Genomic DNA, 18,676 nt, shown 5'->3' with positions numbered 1-18,676 from the left:
TTATATCACTAACCCAGCATCCTGTCCTGTTATATCACTAACCCAGCATCCTGTCCTGTTATATCACTAACCCAGCACCCTGTCCTGTTATATCACTAACCCAGCACCCTGTCCTGTTATATCACTAACCCAGCACCCTGTCCTGTTATATCACTAACCAGCACACTGCTGTTATATCACTAACCCAGCACCCTGTCCTGTTATATCACTAACCAGCACACTGCTGTTATATCACTAACCCAGCACCCTGTCCTGTTATATCACTAACCCAGCACCCTGTCCTGTTATATCACTAACCCAGCACCCTGTCCTGTTATATCACTAACCCAGCACCCTGTCCTGTTATATCACTAATCCAGCACCCTGTCCTGTTATATCACTAACCCAGCACCCTGTCCTGTTATATCACTAACCCAGCACCCTGTCCTGTTATATCACAAACCCAGCACCCTGTCCTGTTATATCACTAACCCAGCACCCTGCCCTGTTATATCACTAACCCAGCACCCTGTCCTGTTATATCACTAACCCAGCACCCTGCCCTGTTATATCACTAACCCAGCACCCTGTCCTGTTATATCACTAACCCAGCACCTTGCCCTGTTATTGTATTGTATGTCTTTATTTATATAGCGCCATTAATGTACATAGCGCTTCACAGTAGTAATACACGTGGTAATCAAATAAATAACAGATAATATAAATAACAGATCATGGGAATAAGTGCTTTAGACATAAAAATAACATTAAGGAAGAGGAGTCCCTGCCCCGAGGAGCTTACAGTCTAATTGGTAGGTAGGGAGAACGTACAGAGACAGTAGGAGGGAGTTCTGGTAAGTGCGTCTGCAGGGGGCCAATCTTTATGTATCATGTGTTCAGAATATCCACAGTGCTATTTATATGCTTCTTTAAGCAAGTGTGTCTTAAGGTGGGTCTTAAAGGTGGATAGGGAGGGTGCTAGTCGGGTACTGAGGGGAAGGGCATTCCAGAGGTGTGGGGCAGTCAGTGAAAAAGGTTTAAGGCGGGAGAGGGCTTTAGATACAAAGGGGGTAGAAAGAAGACATCCTTGAGAAGAACGCAAGAGTCTGGATGGTGCATAACGAGAAATTAGGGCTGAGATGTAAGGAGGGGCAGAAGAGTGTAAAGCTTTAAAAGTGAGGAGAAGAATGGAGTGTGAGATGCGGGATTTGATCGGAAGCCAGGAGAGGGATTTCATGAGGAGAGATGCTGAGACAGATCTAGGAAAGAGTAGAGTGATTCTGGCAGCAGCATTTAGGATAGATTGTAGGGGAGACAGGTGAGAGGCAGGAAGGCCGGACAGCAGGAGGTTACAGTAATCAAGACGGGAGAGAATGAGGGCCTGAGTCACAGTTTTAGCAGTCGAGCAACAGAGGAAAGGGTGTATCTTTGTTATATTGCGGAGGAAAATACGACAAGTTTTAGAAATGTTTTGAATGTGAGGGGCGAATGTGAGAGAGGAGTCGAGTGTGACCCCTAGGCAGCGTGCTTGGGCTACTGGGCGAATGAGCGTAGTTCCAACATTAATGTGGAAGGAGGTAGTAGGGCCAGGTTTGGGAGGAAGTATGAGGAGCTCTGTTTTAGCCATGTTGAGTTTAAGGCGTCGGAGGGCCATCCAGGATGATATAGCAGAGACACATTCAGAAACTTTGGTTTGTACAGCAGGTGTAAGGTCGGGTGTTGAAAAGTATATTTGTGTGTCGTCGGCATAGAGGTGATAATTAAACCCAAAAGATGTTATTAGGTCACCTAGAGAGAGTGTATACAGAGAAAAGAGAAGAGGTCCCAGGACAGAGCCCTGGGGTACCCCCACAGAGAGATCAATAGAAGAGGAGGAGGTGTTAGCAGAAGAGACACTGAAAGTACGATGGGAGAGGTAAGAAGAGATCCAGGATAGAGCTTTGTTCCAAATAACAAGCGTATGGAGAATGTGGAGGAGAAGAGGGTGGTCCACTGTGTCAAATGCTGCAGAGAGGTTGAGTAATATGAGCAGAGTGTAATGACCTCTGTCTTTGGCAGCATGGAGGTCATCAGTTATTTTAGTGAGGGCTGTTTCCGTGGAGTTAGCAGTGCGGAAGCCAGATTGTAGAGGGTCTAGGAGAGAATAGGTGTTGAGAAAATGGAGCAAGCGAGAGAATACAAGACGTTCAAGGAGTTTTGAGGCAAAAGGCAGGAGGGAGACAGGTCGATAGTTGGAAAGACAGGTAGGGTCAAGCTTGCTGTTTTTGAGTAATGGTATGACTGTTGCATGTTTGAAGGAGGATGGAAAGGTTCCAGAGCAGAGGGATGAGTTGAAAATGTGTGTGAGCGTAGGGATTATAGTAGGAGCAAGAGGTTTTAGGAGATGGGAGGGAATGGGGTCAAGAGGGCAAGTGTTAGAGGGAGAAGAGGCGATCAACAGCGACACATCCTCCTCTGAGACAGTGGAAAAAGAGTCAAGGAAGGCAGGAGGAGAGTTAGGAAGAGGTGTAGGATGGGAGGAAGAAACAGAGGGGATGTTCTGCCGTATGGATTCCACCTTTTCCTTAAAATAGTCAGCAAAGTCCTGAGCGGAGATGGAGGAAGGAGAGGCAGCTGAGGGTGGTTTGAGTAGAGTATCAAAGACAGAGAACAGTCGGCGTGGGTTAGACTTGTGCATGTTGATTAATGAAGAAAAGTAGGCTTGTTTAGCTTGCGAGAGGGCAGAGTTGAAACAGGATAGCATAAATTTGTAGTGAAGGAAGTCTGCGAGAGTGTGAGACTTCCTCCAGAGGCGTTCAGAGGGACGAGTGGAGGAACGCAGCATGCGCGTGTGGGAATTTAGCCAGGGTCTGGGTTAGAAGGGCGAGTGCGGCAGAGAGAAAGCGGGGCATGTAGATCAAGAGACGAGGACAAGACAGAGTTGTAGTTCCTGACCAGGTTGTCAGGGTCTGTAGCAGAGCTGAGAGAGGAGAGGGAGGAGCGTAAAGTGGACTAAAAGTCAGGTAAGTGAATAGAGCGCAGGTTTCTGCAGAACCGGGGGGTAGATGGAGGTGGAGAAGGGGAGAAGCGAGATAGAGAGAATGAGATGAGATGATGGTCAGAGAGAGGAAAAGGGGAAATGGAGAAATTGGAGAGAGAGAAGTTTTTAGTGAAAACCAGGTCTAAGTAGTGGCCATCCTTGTGGATGCTGGCTGCAGTCCACTGTTGAAGGCCAAAAGAAGAGGTTAGAGAAAGAAAGCGGGAAGCCCAGGGGAGAGAGGGGTCATCAATGTGGCAATTGAAGTCCCCAAGGAGAAGAACAGGGGAGTCTGAGGAGAGAAAGAAAGAGAGCCAGGATTCAAAGTGAGAGAGAAAGGCAGAAGGGGGATGAGTAGAGGTAGGTGGGCGATAGATGACCGCCACATGGACAGGGAGAGGAGAGAAGATCTGGACAGTGTGAGCCTCAAAGGAGGGAAAAGCAAGAGATGGAGGAATAGGAAGGGTGCTGTAACGGCAGAGGGGGGAGAGCAGGAGCCCCACGCCTCCACCCCTGCCATCAGTGCGCGGAGTGTGGGAGATGGAAAGGCCACCATAGGAGAGGGCAGCTTCCAGAGCAGTGTTAGACTGAGTGAGCCAGGTCTCAGTTATAGCAAATAGGAGCAGAGAGTGAGAGAGAAAAAAGTCATGTACAGAGAGGAACTTGTTAGAGAGGGAGCGAGCATTCCAAAGGGCACAGGAGAAAGGGAGAGAGGAGGGAGGGTGGCAGGGGATGGGTATGAGGCTGGAGGGGTTGACACCAGAAGGAGTAGAGGTTGCAATTGGCAGGCGAGGACGAGCGCATGTAGGAATAACGCAGGGACCAAGATTGGGAGAGATATCCCCAGAAGCAAGGAGGAGAAGCATGGATAGAAAGAGTATGTGTGAGGATGATTTGTAGGGGTGCGTTTTAGTGCAGGGGATAGAGCTGTGTGGTGTGAGAGGACGCAGGTAAGAAAGGAGTTCATGTGAACTGAGAAGTGGGGAAGGAAGGAGAGATGGAGATATATGAATAGAGTTAGAGACATACTGAGGCTGGTAGAAAGAAGTGCATAATTTGAGAAGAAGTGAAGTCACAGCAAATATAAATGGTAAAGGCAGCATCACAGCAGTAATGATGCAGTCTGGTATAGATGATATCCTCCTTTCCAGCGTAGTTCAAATGCAGGAATCAGGGCCAGTTGGGGTTTTCACTTCTTCTTCACTTCCTTTTAAACTTCAGTTGTTCAGTAGAGTTGTTCAGTAGTCCTCCCACTTATAATGTGCCACTTGGATATGTGCTGCAGGCAGACTAGCTGTTCTGACACAGGTTATATGGGCCTAAAAAGTCACCTGACAGTGTGGTTCTGTCTGCTTAATTAGCACATCTGAGGCACATTCAAACAGATGGTTTTTACACAGGGTGCTCCCTGCCTAGGTGTCAAATCTTAATTCAATTAACAGTTGAAGCAGACAGGATTCAGATATGGGATATTACCTAAGATTGTTTCAGTTGCATATACTGACATACACACAGCAAAGAGTTGAAGCAGACAGGATTCAGATATGGGTTATATCACTAACCCAACACCCTGTCCTGTTATATCACTAGCCCAGCACCCTGCCCTGTTATATCACTAACCCAGCACCCTGTCCTGTTTATCACACTTGTCCTGTTATGTCTCTGCGCATTGAACATTTTCCGCGTTACATTATGAATCTGTCCTATGTTCCTCAGGTCTGGTGCAAACAATTAAGGATCATATCACCAAGCCGACAGCGATGGCGCGGGGCCGAGTCGCTCACCTGATCGAGTGGAAGGGGTGGAGCGCCCCCCAGTCCAGTTGGGACCCCTCCATGACTGATGAGGAGCACTACTCCGACCTGACTGATGAGCTGAAGGAAGCGCGCTTTGCTGCAGGTATACGATGAGGCAGGAGTGGCCAACTCCAGTTCTCAAGGGCCACCAACAGGTCAGGTTCTCAGGATATCCCTGTTCCACACAGGTGACTTTTACCAGGGTGGACTTCTCCCCCTGCCTTTGCCAGGTGGTATTGTCTCAGTTAATTTCCCATCAGCCCAGACCAGCATGCTGTCTCTTAGTACCAGCAGCCATCCCGAGCAGTCATCTCTCCTATCCTAGTAAAGTTACTGATTTTCACCTATCCCTATATCCTGCATTTAGGCCACTTCCCCCATTGCTCTCATGTCCCAGTGTTCCCTCAGTACTTTTCCCCCCTTTTTATTTGTATGTTGTTTACCCAAATAAACACTGCAGCATGTAAGAAGGTTCCTTGCATGATATATGGGATTGAGTTAACCTGCCTGTCCTTAGCCAAGGAATCCTTTGTATATCAGTATTGCTTGACCTGAAGAAGAGAGGAGAACTCTCGAAAGCTTGTCCTATGACATAAATTGTTAGTCCAATAAAAAAATTATATATATATATATACACACACACACACAGACACAGACCTTGGGGGGAGGGAGATACACAAGTACACACAGACCTTGGAGGGAGAGAGGTACACAAATACACACCGACCTGGAGGGAGAAAGAGATACACAGACACACACAGACTTGGGGAGAGAGATACACAAACACACAAACACACACAGACTTGGGGAGAGAGAGACACACAAACACACACAGGCCTGGGGGAGATATACACAAACAAACACACACATGGGGAGATCGAGATACACAAACACACAGATCTGGGAAGAGTGAGATACACAAACACACACATGGGGAGATAGAGATATACACAAACACAGACCTGGGGAGAGAGAGATATACAAACACACATACACAGACCTGGGAAGAGTGAGATACACAAACACACACATGGGGAGATAGAGATATACACATACACACACAGACCTGGGAAGAGAGAGATACACAAACACACACACAGACCTGGGGAGAGAGAGATATACAAACACACACACACAGACTTGGGGAGAGAGACACAAATACACACACAGACCTGGGGGGAGAGACGCACACTGACTTGGGAGACAGAGAGATACACACACACACACACTGACTGGGGAGAAAGAGAGAGACACACACAGACCTGGGGGGAGAGAGATATTGGTTCTGTACTGCAAACATTTTTTAAGTGTTACTGCATAGTACAGTAATATACAATAGAGGGGAACCTCGCTCTGATACCCATTGATGGAGGATGCGTGCTGCCCGGGGATAGGTCAAATATGACTAGATAGGTGTATCAAAGACAATACACTAGAGAGTCCCTTTCATAGGCGCACCGCAGACCTTTATGAAATAAACGGTCAGGGGTGAAAAAGGTGTAAATATTCTTTTATTATAATTTTAATAGATCGTAGTGTAATTAAAACAGTATATATTGTAGTTTACTATACTGATTAAAAATAGACACCTAAGGTCTATCCAGTATCTACCATAAGTCTCTTGTTGCTCTTCTGGTATTACCCAAATTGTTGTAGTGTGGTCATGGAGGTCAGATCAATGATTGTCTGTTATTCAAAACCCTGTGTCCCTGCCCGAAATCCCAGTATACTTCGTGCAGGCAGATGGACAGACACCTGTCTTATGTGCAGTTAGGGGGGCTGTAAGTTTGCCAGATAGTAGTACACACTTCCCCTTGTAGGTGGGTCAGGTTCTGGGAACAGGAGATCGTAGCTCTATTGTGACTGTTAGAAGTCCCGGTGTCCTGTTCACCACCTAGGTGTCTGTTATGTGCAGAGAACCAAAGTATGTTCTACATACATGCAAGGAATGCCTGTCAGGTCGAAAGGGGTTATGTCTAGAGTCCCCTTCATGAGCGGGTCAGGTTATGGGCATACATGACCTCTATTTCTTATATATTGGGACGGGGTTGTAAGATGATGATGATGGCGAACCAGCTCTGTGACGTCACGGCCACTTCCCCCCCCCCCCACCCCGAAAGCTCCGAATCACGTCTGGCTACAGGACAGGAATCGCCCCTGCTCCATAAGGCCTCGGACATGGTCAAAAAGACCGTGCTGAGCCCTGCTGTGGGGAGACATTATCCCTATCAGCACGGCTTTAGACGGCGCTTCCGCACGCTTCCGCAGGCGTGTGGAATTGCAGCCGACAGAGACATTTACGTTTTCCCGCTGAGGGAAGCGCAGGGCCGGTCACGTGACTGCCAAAAGCCAATGGCAGTCCGTGACATCGGCGCCGTGACGCGCTAGCCCCGCCTCCCGTCCGGCTCACAGGCGCGCTCGCTGACGCCCATGCAGGGACACAAAAAAGCTCCTGCTTGAGCAGGAGAGCATAAGCGTCAGTGCTGCTCGCTCAGCGCTCTTCTTTTCACCATGTCCGCAGCCTAAGAGCGTCACGGCGCTCTGTCACGCGCATGCGTGCTATCAGCATGGATGAGGCCTGGGACATGCTGTGTCTTTCTCTTCTGCTTTGCCAGGCGTTGCAGAGCAATTTGCTATTACTGAAGCAACACTTAGTGCATGGTCCTCCCTTGACGATGAAGAAATGCATTATGGATTGGGCTCACAGGAGGTCCGACAACTTCAAGGTAAGTGCCAGCAGAATGTCTTCCTTTGCACATGCTGGGATGGGGGGTGCGTGTTGTTAAATGTCTGTACCCATCGACCAGTTATCTACTGCAAACATCAAACACAATCTGACAAAAAGCGAGCCAGTGACGACTGAGACTACACCAGCAATGTTAGCATTTCATAAACCAGAGCGAGAGGTGCACGTCAGCTCCCGATTGTTTAGTTTCATTTGCAATTATAATCACAAAACAGGAACATTTTAAAGCAGCAGTTAAAGCTGCCGCTGAATTTTTATATCAATTGTATATCAATACAATCTGAACACCGATTGGCAACTTAGCTAATCAATCTGTTCTCCTGTGTTCGATCGGCAAAGATTCGGCTCGGGGGTTCACTAAATCCCTGTTAGAGCTGCAGAAGGATACCCAAAATGCAAAGTTCTGTGTGGAAGATCATGTGACCAGGCAGGCACTAGATACAATTGGTGCACTGCTAGAGAGAGGGCAAAAGGGATGTGCCAGAGCCTGTCTCAGAATAGGAAGTGACTTTGTAAATGGTTGCTATAGAAACAGAAAATGCTTGTTACATTATAATACATTAAAAATGTCTTAATTTATTTTTCTCATAATACAGAACTGATTTATTAAAAAAACACACACATGTAGGATATTGCTTGGACTGCAGCATTAAGGGTTTTAAAAATGCCAGTTTTCTGTATTTGTCAGTTTGATTGGGCTCTGGTTTTAAACTCCCAAAAATTAACCCCTCTGCTGCCTGAGGGGAAATCAACACATTGCTCTGCAATGTGCTCTGGGACCCTCTGGTTAAGCATTCTGGGATTCATGAAGATGACCTTCTAGAAACGTAGGCCAGGACAATAGGTCCCAAAACCAGGGCTGGTTGGGAAAATGTGGAGCTAGTTGACAGGTATATGTGAGATGTTTATAGACCAGGGGTCTCAAACTCTTTTTATGGGTAAAACAGCTTTTATGGGTATCCCTGCTGCAGCACAGGTAGTGCAGTCTTCGACTGAGCCACTGATTAAGCCACCTGTGCTGAAGCAGGGATATCCATAAAATCATGTCCTATTGGTGGCCCTTGAGGACTGAGTTTGAGGGTAGCAGACCATCCCATGAAGACCTTACCTGAAACAGAATCTAGTAGAGGTGTACAGAGTTATTGGTGGTCACCAAACTCCTGTAGTAGTCAAGGATATAAATATGGGGGAAAAGGAAGAATAAGCTAATTCTGAACTCGGTCAGTCTCATGTTATTGCAGCGAGTTGGGAATTAATCACAGGAGACCCATCTGCTGAACTGTTCCTAACACCCTTCCTGGGGCAGCGCTGCTTCATACACTCGCTGTCCCTCTTAGTAACCACCTCAACCAATTACAGCCGCTTCTGTCCTGGTGCTGCTCAGCTGATTAATGGAGTCGACCCAGATTTGGTCGGCACTGTAGAGACGGATGGTGGCAGTTTCTCTCTGCCGTGTGATAGCAGCGAGGGTGTCTCTTAAAGAGAGGCTGGACTGGGCTAAAAGCGTCGCATTCTGGGTCAGCCCACAATGCCGTATTCCCAAGGTGCAGAATGAGAGTTAGTGGTGTGATATCTGACTCCAGGCAACAAAACACATGTGAGACCTTCAGAGACCCTTGGACCATAGAATACAAAGAATAGGTCAATAGGTCAACTGACCTCATCATCCAAAGTCCTGACATAATCTATCACCACTGTATATTAGGCAAAGGACAGTCCGTATATACAGTCATGCTCTGCTTGCTACTCTGCCCCTCCAATGTATGGGTTTCTAATCCTTGATTTGCTTGCTACAAATGTATCCATTGGCTATTCTGGTCATTAGTCTCTCTTCTATCTTTTCCCTGCAGACCTGGAGGGCCTATACCTACAGGGGAGATTCCTGGGCTATGCCCATGGTGCCTGTGGCTCGGATTTGGGGGGAAGTCTCCCAGGCCTCTCTTACTCCTCAGCTGTGTCTTTGGCTGCTGGCCCCCAACAGCCGCTGGAAAGATGGGATATGAGCGAGGACCCCCCTGCCCAGCCTGCATTCCAGTGCCTGCTAAGCAATGGGGCCAGGAGGAGCAGCTCTGACAATTGCAAAGCACCAGCGGCGAGGGAGACAGAGAGTTGTCCCGAGTCCTGTAAACCTCGTCTCAACAGCTCACTGCACTACGTGGACAGCAGCTCCCTATCTGAGGACGAGGTCTTTTATAACTAAAAGGCAGGGGAGACACTGTCCGCAAGAACCTCTAAACTCCACTGCTCTCAGAAGAACTGAGAGACGTAACCTCAAGTATACTGTATTCCTTACTGACCACATGCAGCTTCTGATCATCAAAGAATTGGATGAGTGTTCACAATGGTCTTGTCTTTGTTTCTAATGTGTCACACTCGCCACCTCCATTGCGGGAAGGAGAAGAATTGTTTGTCCACGAAATGCTGGTAAAAATGGAACGGTGTTGGCTTCCTCAATCCCATAAATGAGCCAACTACCCCCTTTATTAAGAATGTACTGTACACTAAATAAACAAGGGGCCGGGTCGGTGAGCTCAATATTCACTGGATTTCAACGAGCAAATGGAAGAAGGATCGATGTATACGTTTGTACCAGCGCTACCTTGATCCTGAGAACATTTCCCCAACCATTGGCCCTCAAGATTGACGTGTAAGTGCTGGATGGCCAATCAAGTACTGAGATCCAGCAAGTCTCTGGAACTGCGATGGTTTCCAGGCAGAGGACGGGATGTAGAGCTATCTGCCACATCTTTGTCGTTCGCTCTACACAAGTCCGCAAGAGAACGGGATTATGCACCACAAGTGCAATTAAAATAGCAAAAACGGGACTTATTATAAGAAGGCACAAAAGAAAAAAAACTCAGCTGGTAGCACTCTGTAACTCAAAATAAGTGGATAGCGGTGGTTGGTAAATTGTAATGGTTAAAAATACTTAATTAATATATTTGTTAAAATAAAAGGGTGTGCATAAATGAGACTAAAGTGGCTGTATAACCCAGTCAAAACCTGCTATCCCCGGGGAATATAGTATGGTAGATGCTAGTGTTAGCATATGTCCAGACATAGCACACAATCCTATATCACCCTATAATGATGTATATATAGGTATAGTGGTACTCTATCATACCTCCATAATAGTATACTGGAGGGTAATTGCCAAGATAAAAGGGGTGTATCCCCTCCAAATCAATAGCTGTATTCGTGAAATAAATGTGTCCGTTTGCTACCGATATAATGTGTGCTAGTAGGTAATTATAAACCCCTAACTATATAAAGGTGATTATACTAAGCAAATACACCAAAAAAAACCTGGTTGATGCAGGCATTAACACTTTAAAAATCCAAGATAAGTATCAGGATAGGAAATTGGATGTGCATCCAGACCACACACTGCTTGTATGATAAGGCAGCGGTCCCGAGAGCACCCGATATAGCTGGTCAGTTGCGAGCTCTGTCTCATGTATGCACACCCTTTTATTTTAACAAATATATTAATAAAGTATTTTTAACCATTACAATTTACCAACCACCACTATCTACTTATTTTGAGTTACAGAGTGCTACCAGCAGACTTCTTTGTCTTTTGTGTATTATTAGTATATTTCTCGGCACAGCACCATTACTCACCTACTTATTTAGAATGACCATTAGCTGAGCAGAGGTTCCCATCCCTTTCCCCACCTGTGTCCTTATTATAAGAAGGCCATGGCATTTTTCTGCAGAGACATTTTGTGCCAAAGTCTTATTTAGTGCAGAGTTCTTGCTGTTTTAATATGCATTTGGCCGTGTACAGCCCACTTCTATGCACTTGTTGGTTTGACTGTTTAACGATGTTTGTTGGGGTTTGTGTTGGTTCCTGTGATGCCTTCCAGTGAGTGTGTTTGGGCTTTTTCTACAGTGTTCACTATACACGTTTTCCCACACCCTGTAATAATGAATGACTGCAGTTTATACATCTGCAGCGCTGGAAGGGCCAGCGACATATTACACTGCATTGTATAGCGGCAGCAGCAGTCACTGGCAGAAAAGTAAATGCAGGTTCCCAGTGACAGGGAAATAGGTAGAAACAACATCTGTTCAGCCCATTTATAGTAAAACGTTAACTGTGTGTTGCGCTGATTCTAACTATATTGAATAGGGGTTAAAGCAGGGGCGGGCAATTCCAGTCCTCAAGGGCCACCAACAGGTCGGGTTTTAAGGATATCCCTGCTTCAGCACACGTGGCTCAGTCGCAGACAGCCACTGATTGAGCCACCTGCACTGAAGCAGGGATATCCTTAAAACCTGACCTGGTGGTGGTGGCCCTTGAATACTGGAGTTGCCCACCCCTGGGCTAAAGTGTAATACAATCCACACCCAGTACATCCAGTTGTCTTGAGGCGATATATTTTTGTATGTTGAAAGAAATGTGACACCTTGTGGGCACTTTGTGTAGTGCAAGCATACGTTTCCTGAAATATATGGATGTTGTACATGCGCTTTCAGAAAGAACCTCGTGGCCTCTTCTCCAGGTTTCCTGTTCCAGATAAGATAACGCTGACTTTTTAAGGAGAGATCTTCCTCATTGGCATCTGAAGGAGAAGTAGCCTAAGTGAAAAACTCAGGTGCAACAGCTTCTATGAAATATGATCTCATTAGTCCAATATATTAAAAAAAAAAAAAAAGGTGTCAGAACCACCAAAGAATCTATTTCTGGACTGCTGTAGATAATAGAACTCTACACTTACATGGAGGAAATTCAGCAGGCGTTTTGCTGCTGAGCTTTTCCTCTAGGCACAGTGCGAGGTGCTGGCGACACGGAGTGGTTGTTGTGGAAATCACAGGCACACATAGTAAATGAAAATATCACCGGTGGGGCATTTGCATCTCAGACAGGTTTGCAACCCGGTCTTCCCCATTATCTCAGCACCCAGTGCTGCTGCAGCTAGGGATTCTGGGTAAGGACAGGCAAATGAGCACAGTGTGTCACTCTTTACTTCTCACCCATTTTAACATGGACCCCCTATGAGTTTATCCCTGCCGTAATACACAGCTTTTCAGCGCAGCCTGGGTTTAAGAAGTGCGTAGCCTGTACCCCTACTCACACAGGCTCATATATAAATATAGCTACAGTAAGTGCATTCCATTTTAATCGGCAAAGTTAGATAAGTTGCTATGTATATAGAGACTGTTTTTATCTGAGAGGGTGATACCTGAAACCATGTGTACACCAGCGTGACCGGAAAAAGATTTTAAAGTTGCAATCAATATAGATCCAGGTGTAGCCAGTAGAATATTCTAGATGCACCATACTTGACTGGGCAAGACATACTAAAATATGCATCCTGAGTGCAAATACACAAGGACAGGCACTGGGTAATAGTGATTCTCAAATCAGGGTGGGAGATGAAGAAATCACAAGTCGCTTCATCCGAACGTAAATTACAAATGTTTAAACCGTGTGTTGTGCAGGGGAAACCCAGAACCAGTAGCAATCTTCTCATGGCTGCCAAACGTAAAGGACCTTTTCCAGTAAGTATGGGCTTTTGGCTAATGGCTGAACCGCCACTGGACGGACATCTCAGGGGTACCAGGGGTCAGCTGGCAAGCACAGGTGTATGAGGAGGCAGGTTGCTAGAAGCAATAACAGACCTGTACCTTTAAATAGTACGAGATAAAGAAGTAGGTGTGTTTGTCTCGGTCTGTGTTGGGGATCTGGGGCAAGTTCTTACGTAGTTTATATCAGTCATCAGATCACGTTGTTCCTTCACATGTCCCACAGATGCAGTATTTGAAGAACAGAGTGTGTCAAGAGTGTGAACAATACAGAGGCCATAGAGTAGGGGTAGCCAACTCCAGTCCTCAAGGGCCATCAACAGGTCAGGTTTTCAGGATATCCCTGCTTCAGCACAGGTGGCTCAATCAGTGCTGAAACAGGGATATCCTGAATACCTGACCTGTTAGTGGCCCTTGAGGACTGGAGTTGGCCACCCCTGTCATAGGAGATAATGACAGAAGCTCTGGGCAGCCTGTGTCCAGGTCGTATTGTGAGGCGTTGACTCCTTCCCTGCTTGTGGACAAAGCATTGCAACCCCCACAGCAGAGAAGAGGGATAACACTGTTATCATAATGACTTCTTCTCTGCAAGGTGTCTGTGGCATCAGCAGACAGTGGCTGCTTCACTTCGGGTTTGCAAGATCTTCAATGGCCTTTTTCATCTGAAACAATAAAAAGTCTAAGTAAAAATGTGCTTTGATCCCTACGAGGTATGTATGTGTGTATATTCTCCCTCTCCCCCTCTCTCTAATTGAAAGCAGCTGGATAACTCTGCTGCAATTCGTTTTTACTGGTTTTTGCCCCAGTTTGTACCTGGAAGATCTTAATCCGGGGGCTCCCGATGCCAGTCCTCAAAACTCCCCAGCAGGTAAGGTTTTCAGGATATCCCTGCTTCAGCACTTGTTTCTCAGTCAGTGGCTCCATGCTTCAGCACAAGTGGGTCAATCAGTGGCTTAGTCTTTGACTGAGCCACCTGTGGTGAAGCTGGGGTATCCTTAAAACCGGACCTGTTGGGGACGGGAGTTGAGAACCTCTGCCTTAATCAACAACCCCCCCTAAATCCTTCCATAGTACACACATTGTCCCTTTATATTTGTATACGCCCTTTGCATAAGTATGATCGTAATATTGTCATTCTCACCCCATGTTTCCCTATATTTTGTTATTAATCACTGTCGCCACCTATAAAGTTTCTTGATTTCCTCACGCAAAGGGGCTGGATTGTCAGGCAGCGCAAAAAGGGGTTTGCAGAAGGAGACCAAACACAGCATATAGCTTTTCTTAACACAATAAGTGATAGCAGGAGCGGTCCATTTGGGCCTCTTAGGGGGTAACGTGATTAAGGGCCTCATGCAGAGAGCAGCGCAAAAAGTGAAAGCGGCATTAATTGGCGGATTCTGCCTTCAGAAAGGCAGAAACCGGCAAGTTTCAAAAAAAGCGCCATTTTTTTTTTTCCTTCAAATTCGCCGCGCGCCTGGAGAGTTTAAAATCTCTCCAGTTTTTTTCTCTGCCGTATGCAGAGAGCCGCGATCGCCATCTAGTGGCTGTTCGCGCCAAAAAAATGGCGCGATTTTCAACATTTTCCCTCTCCACCAAGCAGCTGGCGCTCCGCGGCCGGTGGAGGGGGAAAAAAAAAACCCGCGATTTTTTCCCCAGTAGTTTCAACAGCGCTCATAGCGCTGGTTGAAACTCTCCATATGCAGAAAGGATTGTAAATGCAGTTTTCTGCCCTTTCTGCATATGGACATAAAAACTCTCCAAAAAAGGTAAAATTTTTCCCCCTCTCCAATTCTGCATAGCGCTGCTCTCTGCATGAGGCCCATAGTCCGAATCGGCCCCAAACTCTTATTGACTTTAATATTGTTCCCTTTTCATTGTTTGTTCCATAGCCTTTTGGGGGGGGGGGAAATGAAACATTATACAAAAACACCGCTGACCCGGCCAATTATCTGTAACGTAGCTTCACTGCCATATTTTGTATGCATGCACGAAGCCTAATATCCAGCCACCCTCCGCTATCACTCTCCGCTGTCTGTCCCCTGTACTCTCGGTTAACATTTCTGTTCCATCTGTTCTTGCCCTGTGACATTTATAGAGATGGGAAATGTTGTTTTTGCGGATTTTAATCTGCCTCGGATCGGTCGGTTCCTTTGGTTTTCCCACGGGTCTTTCTCAAAAAAAAAACAAGGCAAACCCGCACTTTCGGATTATTTTATTTTAGAGAGCGATCTGAAATCCAAGGCTGGATTGTTAAATATCCGGACATGAATGAATCCGGGAAGGAGGGGTGGGGGGAAATATCTCTCACTTTCTCCGCTGATTCATCCGTGTGTGGATTTCTAACAATCCGGCTACAGATGGTGGAATCCGTGGTTTGGCAACAATTAATTAGGTATCGCATTGATCGTCATGTTGTACAGTACAGAAATATCACACAGGCTCACACACATCTTCAGCCTTTGCACACATGATAAAGTGTCCCCACTCTAAGGTATTCATGGAAAGTAACAAGCATACACCTGCTATGTACAAGCTCCACCCCCCAGGATTTGTAACAAGATAGCACCATGGCACTGTACCTCTTTCCTGCCGACGCGCCCCACAATCTTCCCAAATTTGGTCACAAAGGCTTGCTGGAGACTGAGTAGCTCAAAGAGATGGTGAGCCTATGGGAGAGAAGGCAGAGGAGTGATACCTGCATTTTAGAAGCTTGTGGAAAGTGGGGGTAGAGCTGGTACTTACCTGGTGAAGGGACGTCCATGTGGACAGCTGGAAGGTGACTGGCTCAATGGTGCATGCATCACTAAGGTTACCTTCTGACACGGTCTGTGGGTGAATAAGATGAAGGGAGTCAGCAGGGTGGTGGCACCTAATATGAGGGAACTTCTCAAATATGTAAGCAGACAATATTCAGGGTTATGGGAAAAAAAACTCATCCAGTGGCTATGGGCCATATCTCCTAAGCAGTGCTAATTCATCAACTCATTTGAATGGGCCATAGGGTACCTTTCGGTTTGGAACTGCTTAGTGAATATGTCTGGGTGCATGTGCCCGTGTTCTTTGTCATTTCTGGGAAGGTGAAGTTGCTTCTTTCCCTCTCCCCCACTCTCCTTTATCAACGTATTGGTGGAAACACACTGGAATGTGATTCAAATATGTCTGTGCACTGGGGGCGGAGAGTTCTGGTTGGCTCTTGTCACACCTGTAGTTTATAATGTTCCCGGCAAAAAAGGATACAACATGTCTACAACCATTACATGTCTCTGCACCTTATCCTCCGTGTTCTTAGGGTACTGCTGGGACTCACGAGTCTCCAAGAAATGAATCAGCTCTGACCTCTTGACCGTCCCCACCAAGATCTGGTACTCTGAGAGGAGAGAGGGAGCCACAAGAAGAGGAGGGAGTGATATTTAATTTGTTTTGGTACCAGTCAGGTCCTATTAACAAACTCAGTCTTATCACACTCACAAAGGCTGTACCTCCCTCCCCCTCCTCCTTCATGCAGGCACTTTGTGTGCGGAGAGTCACATCTCTGATCTGGCAGGTAGAAGAAGCTGAAATCCCTCTCCTGGCTTCCTATCAAATCCCGCATCTCACACTCAATTCTCCTCCCCAGTTTTAAGGCTTTACACTCTTCTGCTCCTCCTTACATCTCAGCCCTAATTTCTCACTATACACCTGCCCGACTTGTGTTCTGCTCAAGGATGTCTTCTCTCTACCCCTTTTATATCTAAAGCCCTCTCCCGCCTTAAAGCTTTCTCACTGACTGCCCCACACCTCCGGAATGCCCTTCCCCTCAATATCCGACTAGCACCCTCTCTATCCACCTTTAAGACCCACCTTAAAACACACCGCCTTAACAAAGCATATGAGTAGCTCTGCGCCTGATACTTTACACCTCATACATTGACCGTGACCCCCTGCAGACGCACGTACCAGAACACCTTGCTATTGTCTCTACGTTCTTCCTACTTACCAATTAGATTGTAAGCTCTTCGGGGCAGGGACTCTTTTCCTAAGTGTCACTTTTATGTCCGAAGCACTTCTTTCCATTATATGTTATTTGTATTATTTGTTATTTATATGGTTGACACGTGTATTACTGCTGTGAAGTGCTATGTACATTAATGGGGCGATATAAATAAAGATATAGATACACAAGACAAGTGCACGATTCTCATGAAAATTGATTTTTAGTAAAAATGTATGTATAAAAATGCATAGTAAAATTTTTACATACATTTAGTAAATATGCAGATATAAATCACCAATGATACAAGGTTACCAGACTCCCATGATCCTCATAGGGTTAATATTTGTCCCATGGATGGAGCCGCCAAAGTGGCGGTGAGCGAGAAAAGTAAATGTCCAGGTCATCAGCTCCGGTAGGGAAAGCATCAGCTCCGGTAGGGAAGGCATCAGCTCCGGTAGGGAAGGCATCAGCTCCGGTAGGGAAGGCATCAGCTCCGGTAGGGAAGGCATCAGCTCTGGTAGGGAAGGCATCAGCTCCGGTAGGGAAGGCATCAGCTCCGGTAGGGAAGGCATCAGCTCCGGTAGGGAAGGCACCCGCTCCCGGTCTCAGAAATGGAAGCAGTCCCGTTCTCAAATAGAGAGCAATTTCAGGAAACAAGCTCAATATGAAAACTAGCACACAATCTACGCATTATTATTCATTATTTCATATTGAGCTTGTTTCCTGAAATATGCTCTCTATTTGCTTGGAAAAATTCTTCATGCTGGAAACCGTCCAGCTTCTAACTAACGCAAAGCGGTGACGTCATTTCTAAGCCTCTTCCCTGCAGCGGCTGCACTAACGGAGGCGATTTCAGCTCCAGCTACACCTGCCCAGCTGACGGAGACGTGGGGTGTTTACACCTGGGACCGAGAGCGGATTCCTTCCCTTCTTCCCCTGCTGCGCTGTGAGTGTCTGCCCGTTGGAGATCAGGAGCCGGTGCTGTATTCGGCGGAGTTTATCTCTCACCCATAATAGCGAGAACGGGACTGCTTCCAATTCTGAGACCGGGAGCGGGTGCCTTCCCTACCGGAGCTGATGCCTTCCCTACCGGAGCTGATGCCTTCCCTACCGGAGCTGATGCCTTCCCTACCGGAGGTGATGCCTTCCCTACCGGAGGTGATGCCTTCCCTACCGGAGGTGATGCCTTCCCTACCGGAGCTGATGCCTTCCCTACCGGAGCTGATGCCTTCCCTACCGGAGCTGATGCCTGCTTCAACCTGGACATTTACTTTTCTCGCTCACCTCCACACTTTGGTGGCACCGTCCATGAGACCAATATTAACCCTATGATGATCATGGGAGCCTGGTAACCTTGTATCATTGGTGGTTTATATCTGCATATTTACTAAATGTATGTGCCTTTATTACTATATGTGCATTTTGATTCATACATTTTTACTAAAATCAATTTTCATGGAGGATCTTGCGCTTGTCTTGTCTATCTATATCTCTCCTTTCATGTCTTGAGCAATCTGCTCTGACTAGCTGCATATTCATTTGTCTTGGGATTCTCCCATTAACCTTTCCAACACGAGTTGGTTCTTTTTTTTTACAATTTCTAGAGTTTTCCCATATTCTAGAGTTTTTCCTCA

General features: G+C 46.5%; 2 protein-coding genes across 6 annotated transcripts in view; one reads left to right on the top strand and one right to left on the bottom strand.

Annotated features, from left to right (window-relative positions):
- The window catches only part of FAM131C (family with sequence similarity 131 member C), a 50,575-nt gene extending 40,473 nt beyond the window's left edge, over window positions 1-10,102 (top strand). Inside the window, exons 4-6 of the mRNA XM_075605941.1 lie at window positions 4,712-4,894; window positions 7,407-7,517; window positions 9,388-10,102. Of these exons, the coding sequence (XP_075462056.1) occupies window positions 4,712-4,894; window positions 7,407-7,517; window positions 9,388-9,737 (644 nt within the window). The 3' untranslated portion in view covers window positions 9,738-10,102. The remainder of the gene's footprint in view (window positions 1-4,711; window positions 4,895-7,406; window positions 7,518-9,387) is intronic.
- A 1,692-nt stretch (window positions 10,103-11,794) lies between these two features.
- CLCNKA (chloride voltage-gated channel Ka) overlaps window positions 11,795-18,676 on the bottom strand; it is a 51,086-nt gene continuing 44,204 nt past the window's right edge. For all 5 annotated transcript variants that reach the window (XM_075605936.1, XM_075605935.1, XM_075605940.1 and 2 more), the window contains 4 exons: window positions 16,339-16,436; window positions 15,812-15,895; window positions 15,649-15,735; window positions 11,795-13,731 (listed from right to left, as the gene is read on the bottom strand). In XM_075605936.1, the coding sequence (XP_075462051.1) occupies window positions 13,693-13,731; window positions 15,649-15,735; window positions 15,812-15,895; window positions 16,339-16,436 (308 nt within the window). In that variant the 3' untranslated portion in view covers window positions 11,795-13,692. The remainder of the gene's footprint in view (window positions 13,732-15,648; window positions 15,736-15,811; window positions 15,896-16,338; window positions 16,437-18,676) is intronic.

Source organism: Ascaphus truei, chromosome 6 (assembly GCF_040206685.1).
Source record: "Ascaphus truei isolate aAscTru1 chromosome 6, aAscTru1.hap1, whole genome shotgun sequence".
Lineage (NCBI taxonomy): Eukaryota > Metazoa > Chordata > Amphibia > Anura > Ascaphidae > Ascaphus > Ascaphus truei.
This window is presented reverse-complemented; position numbering and strand designations above follow the sequence as displayed.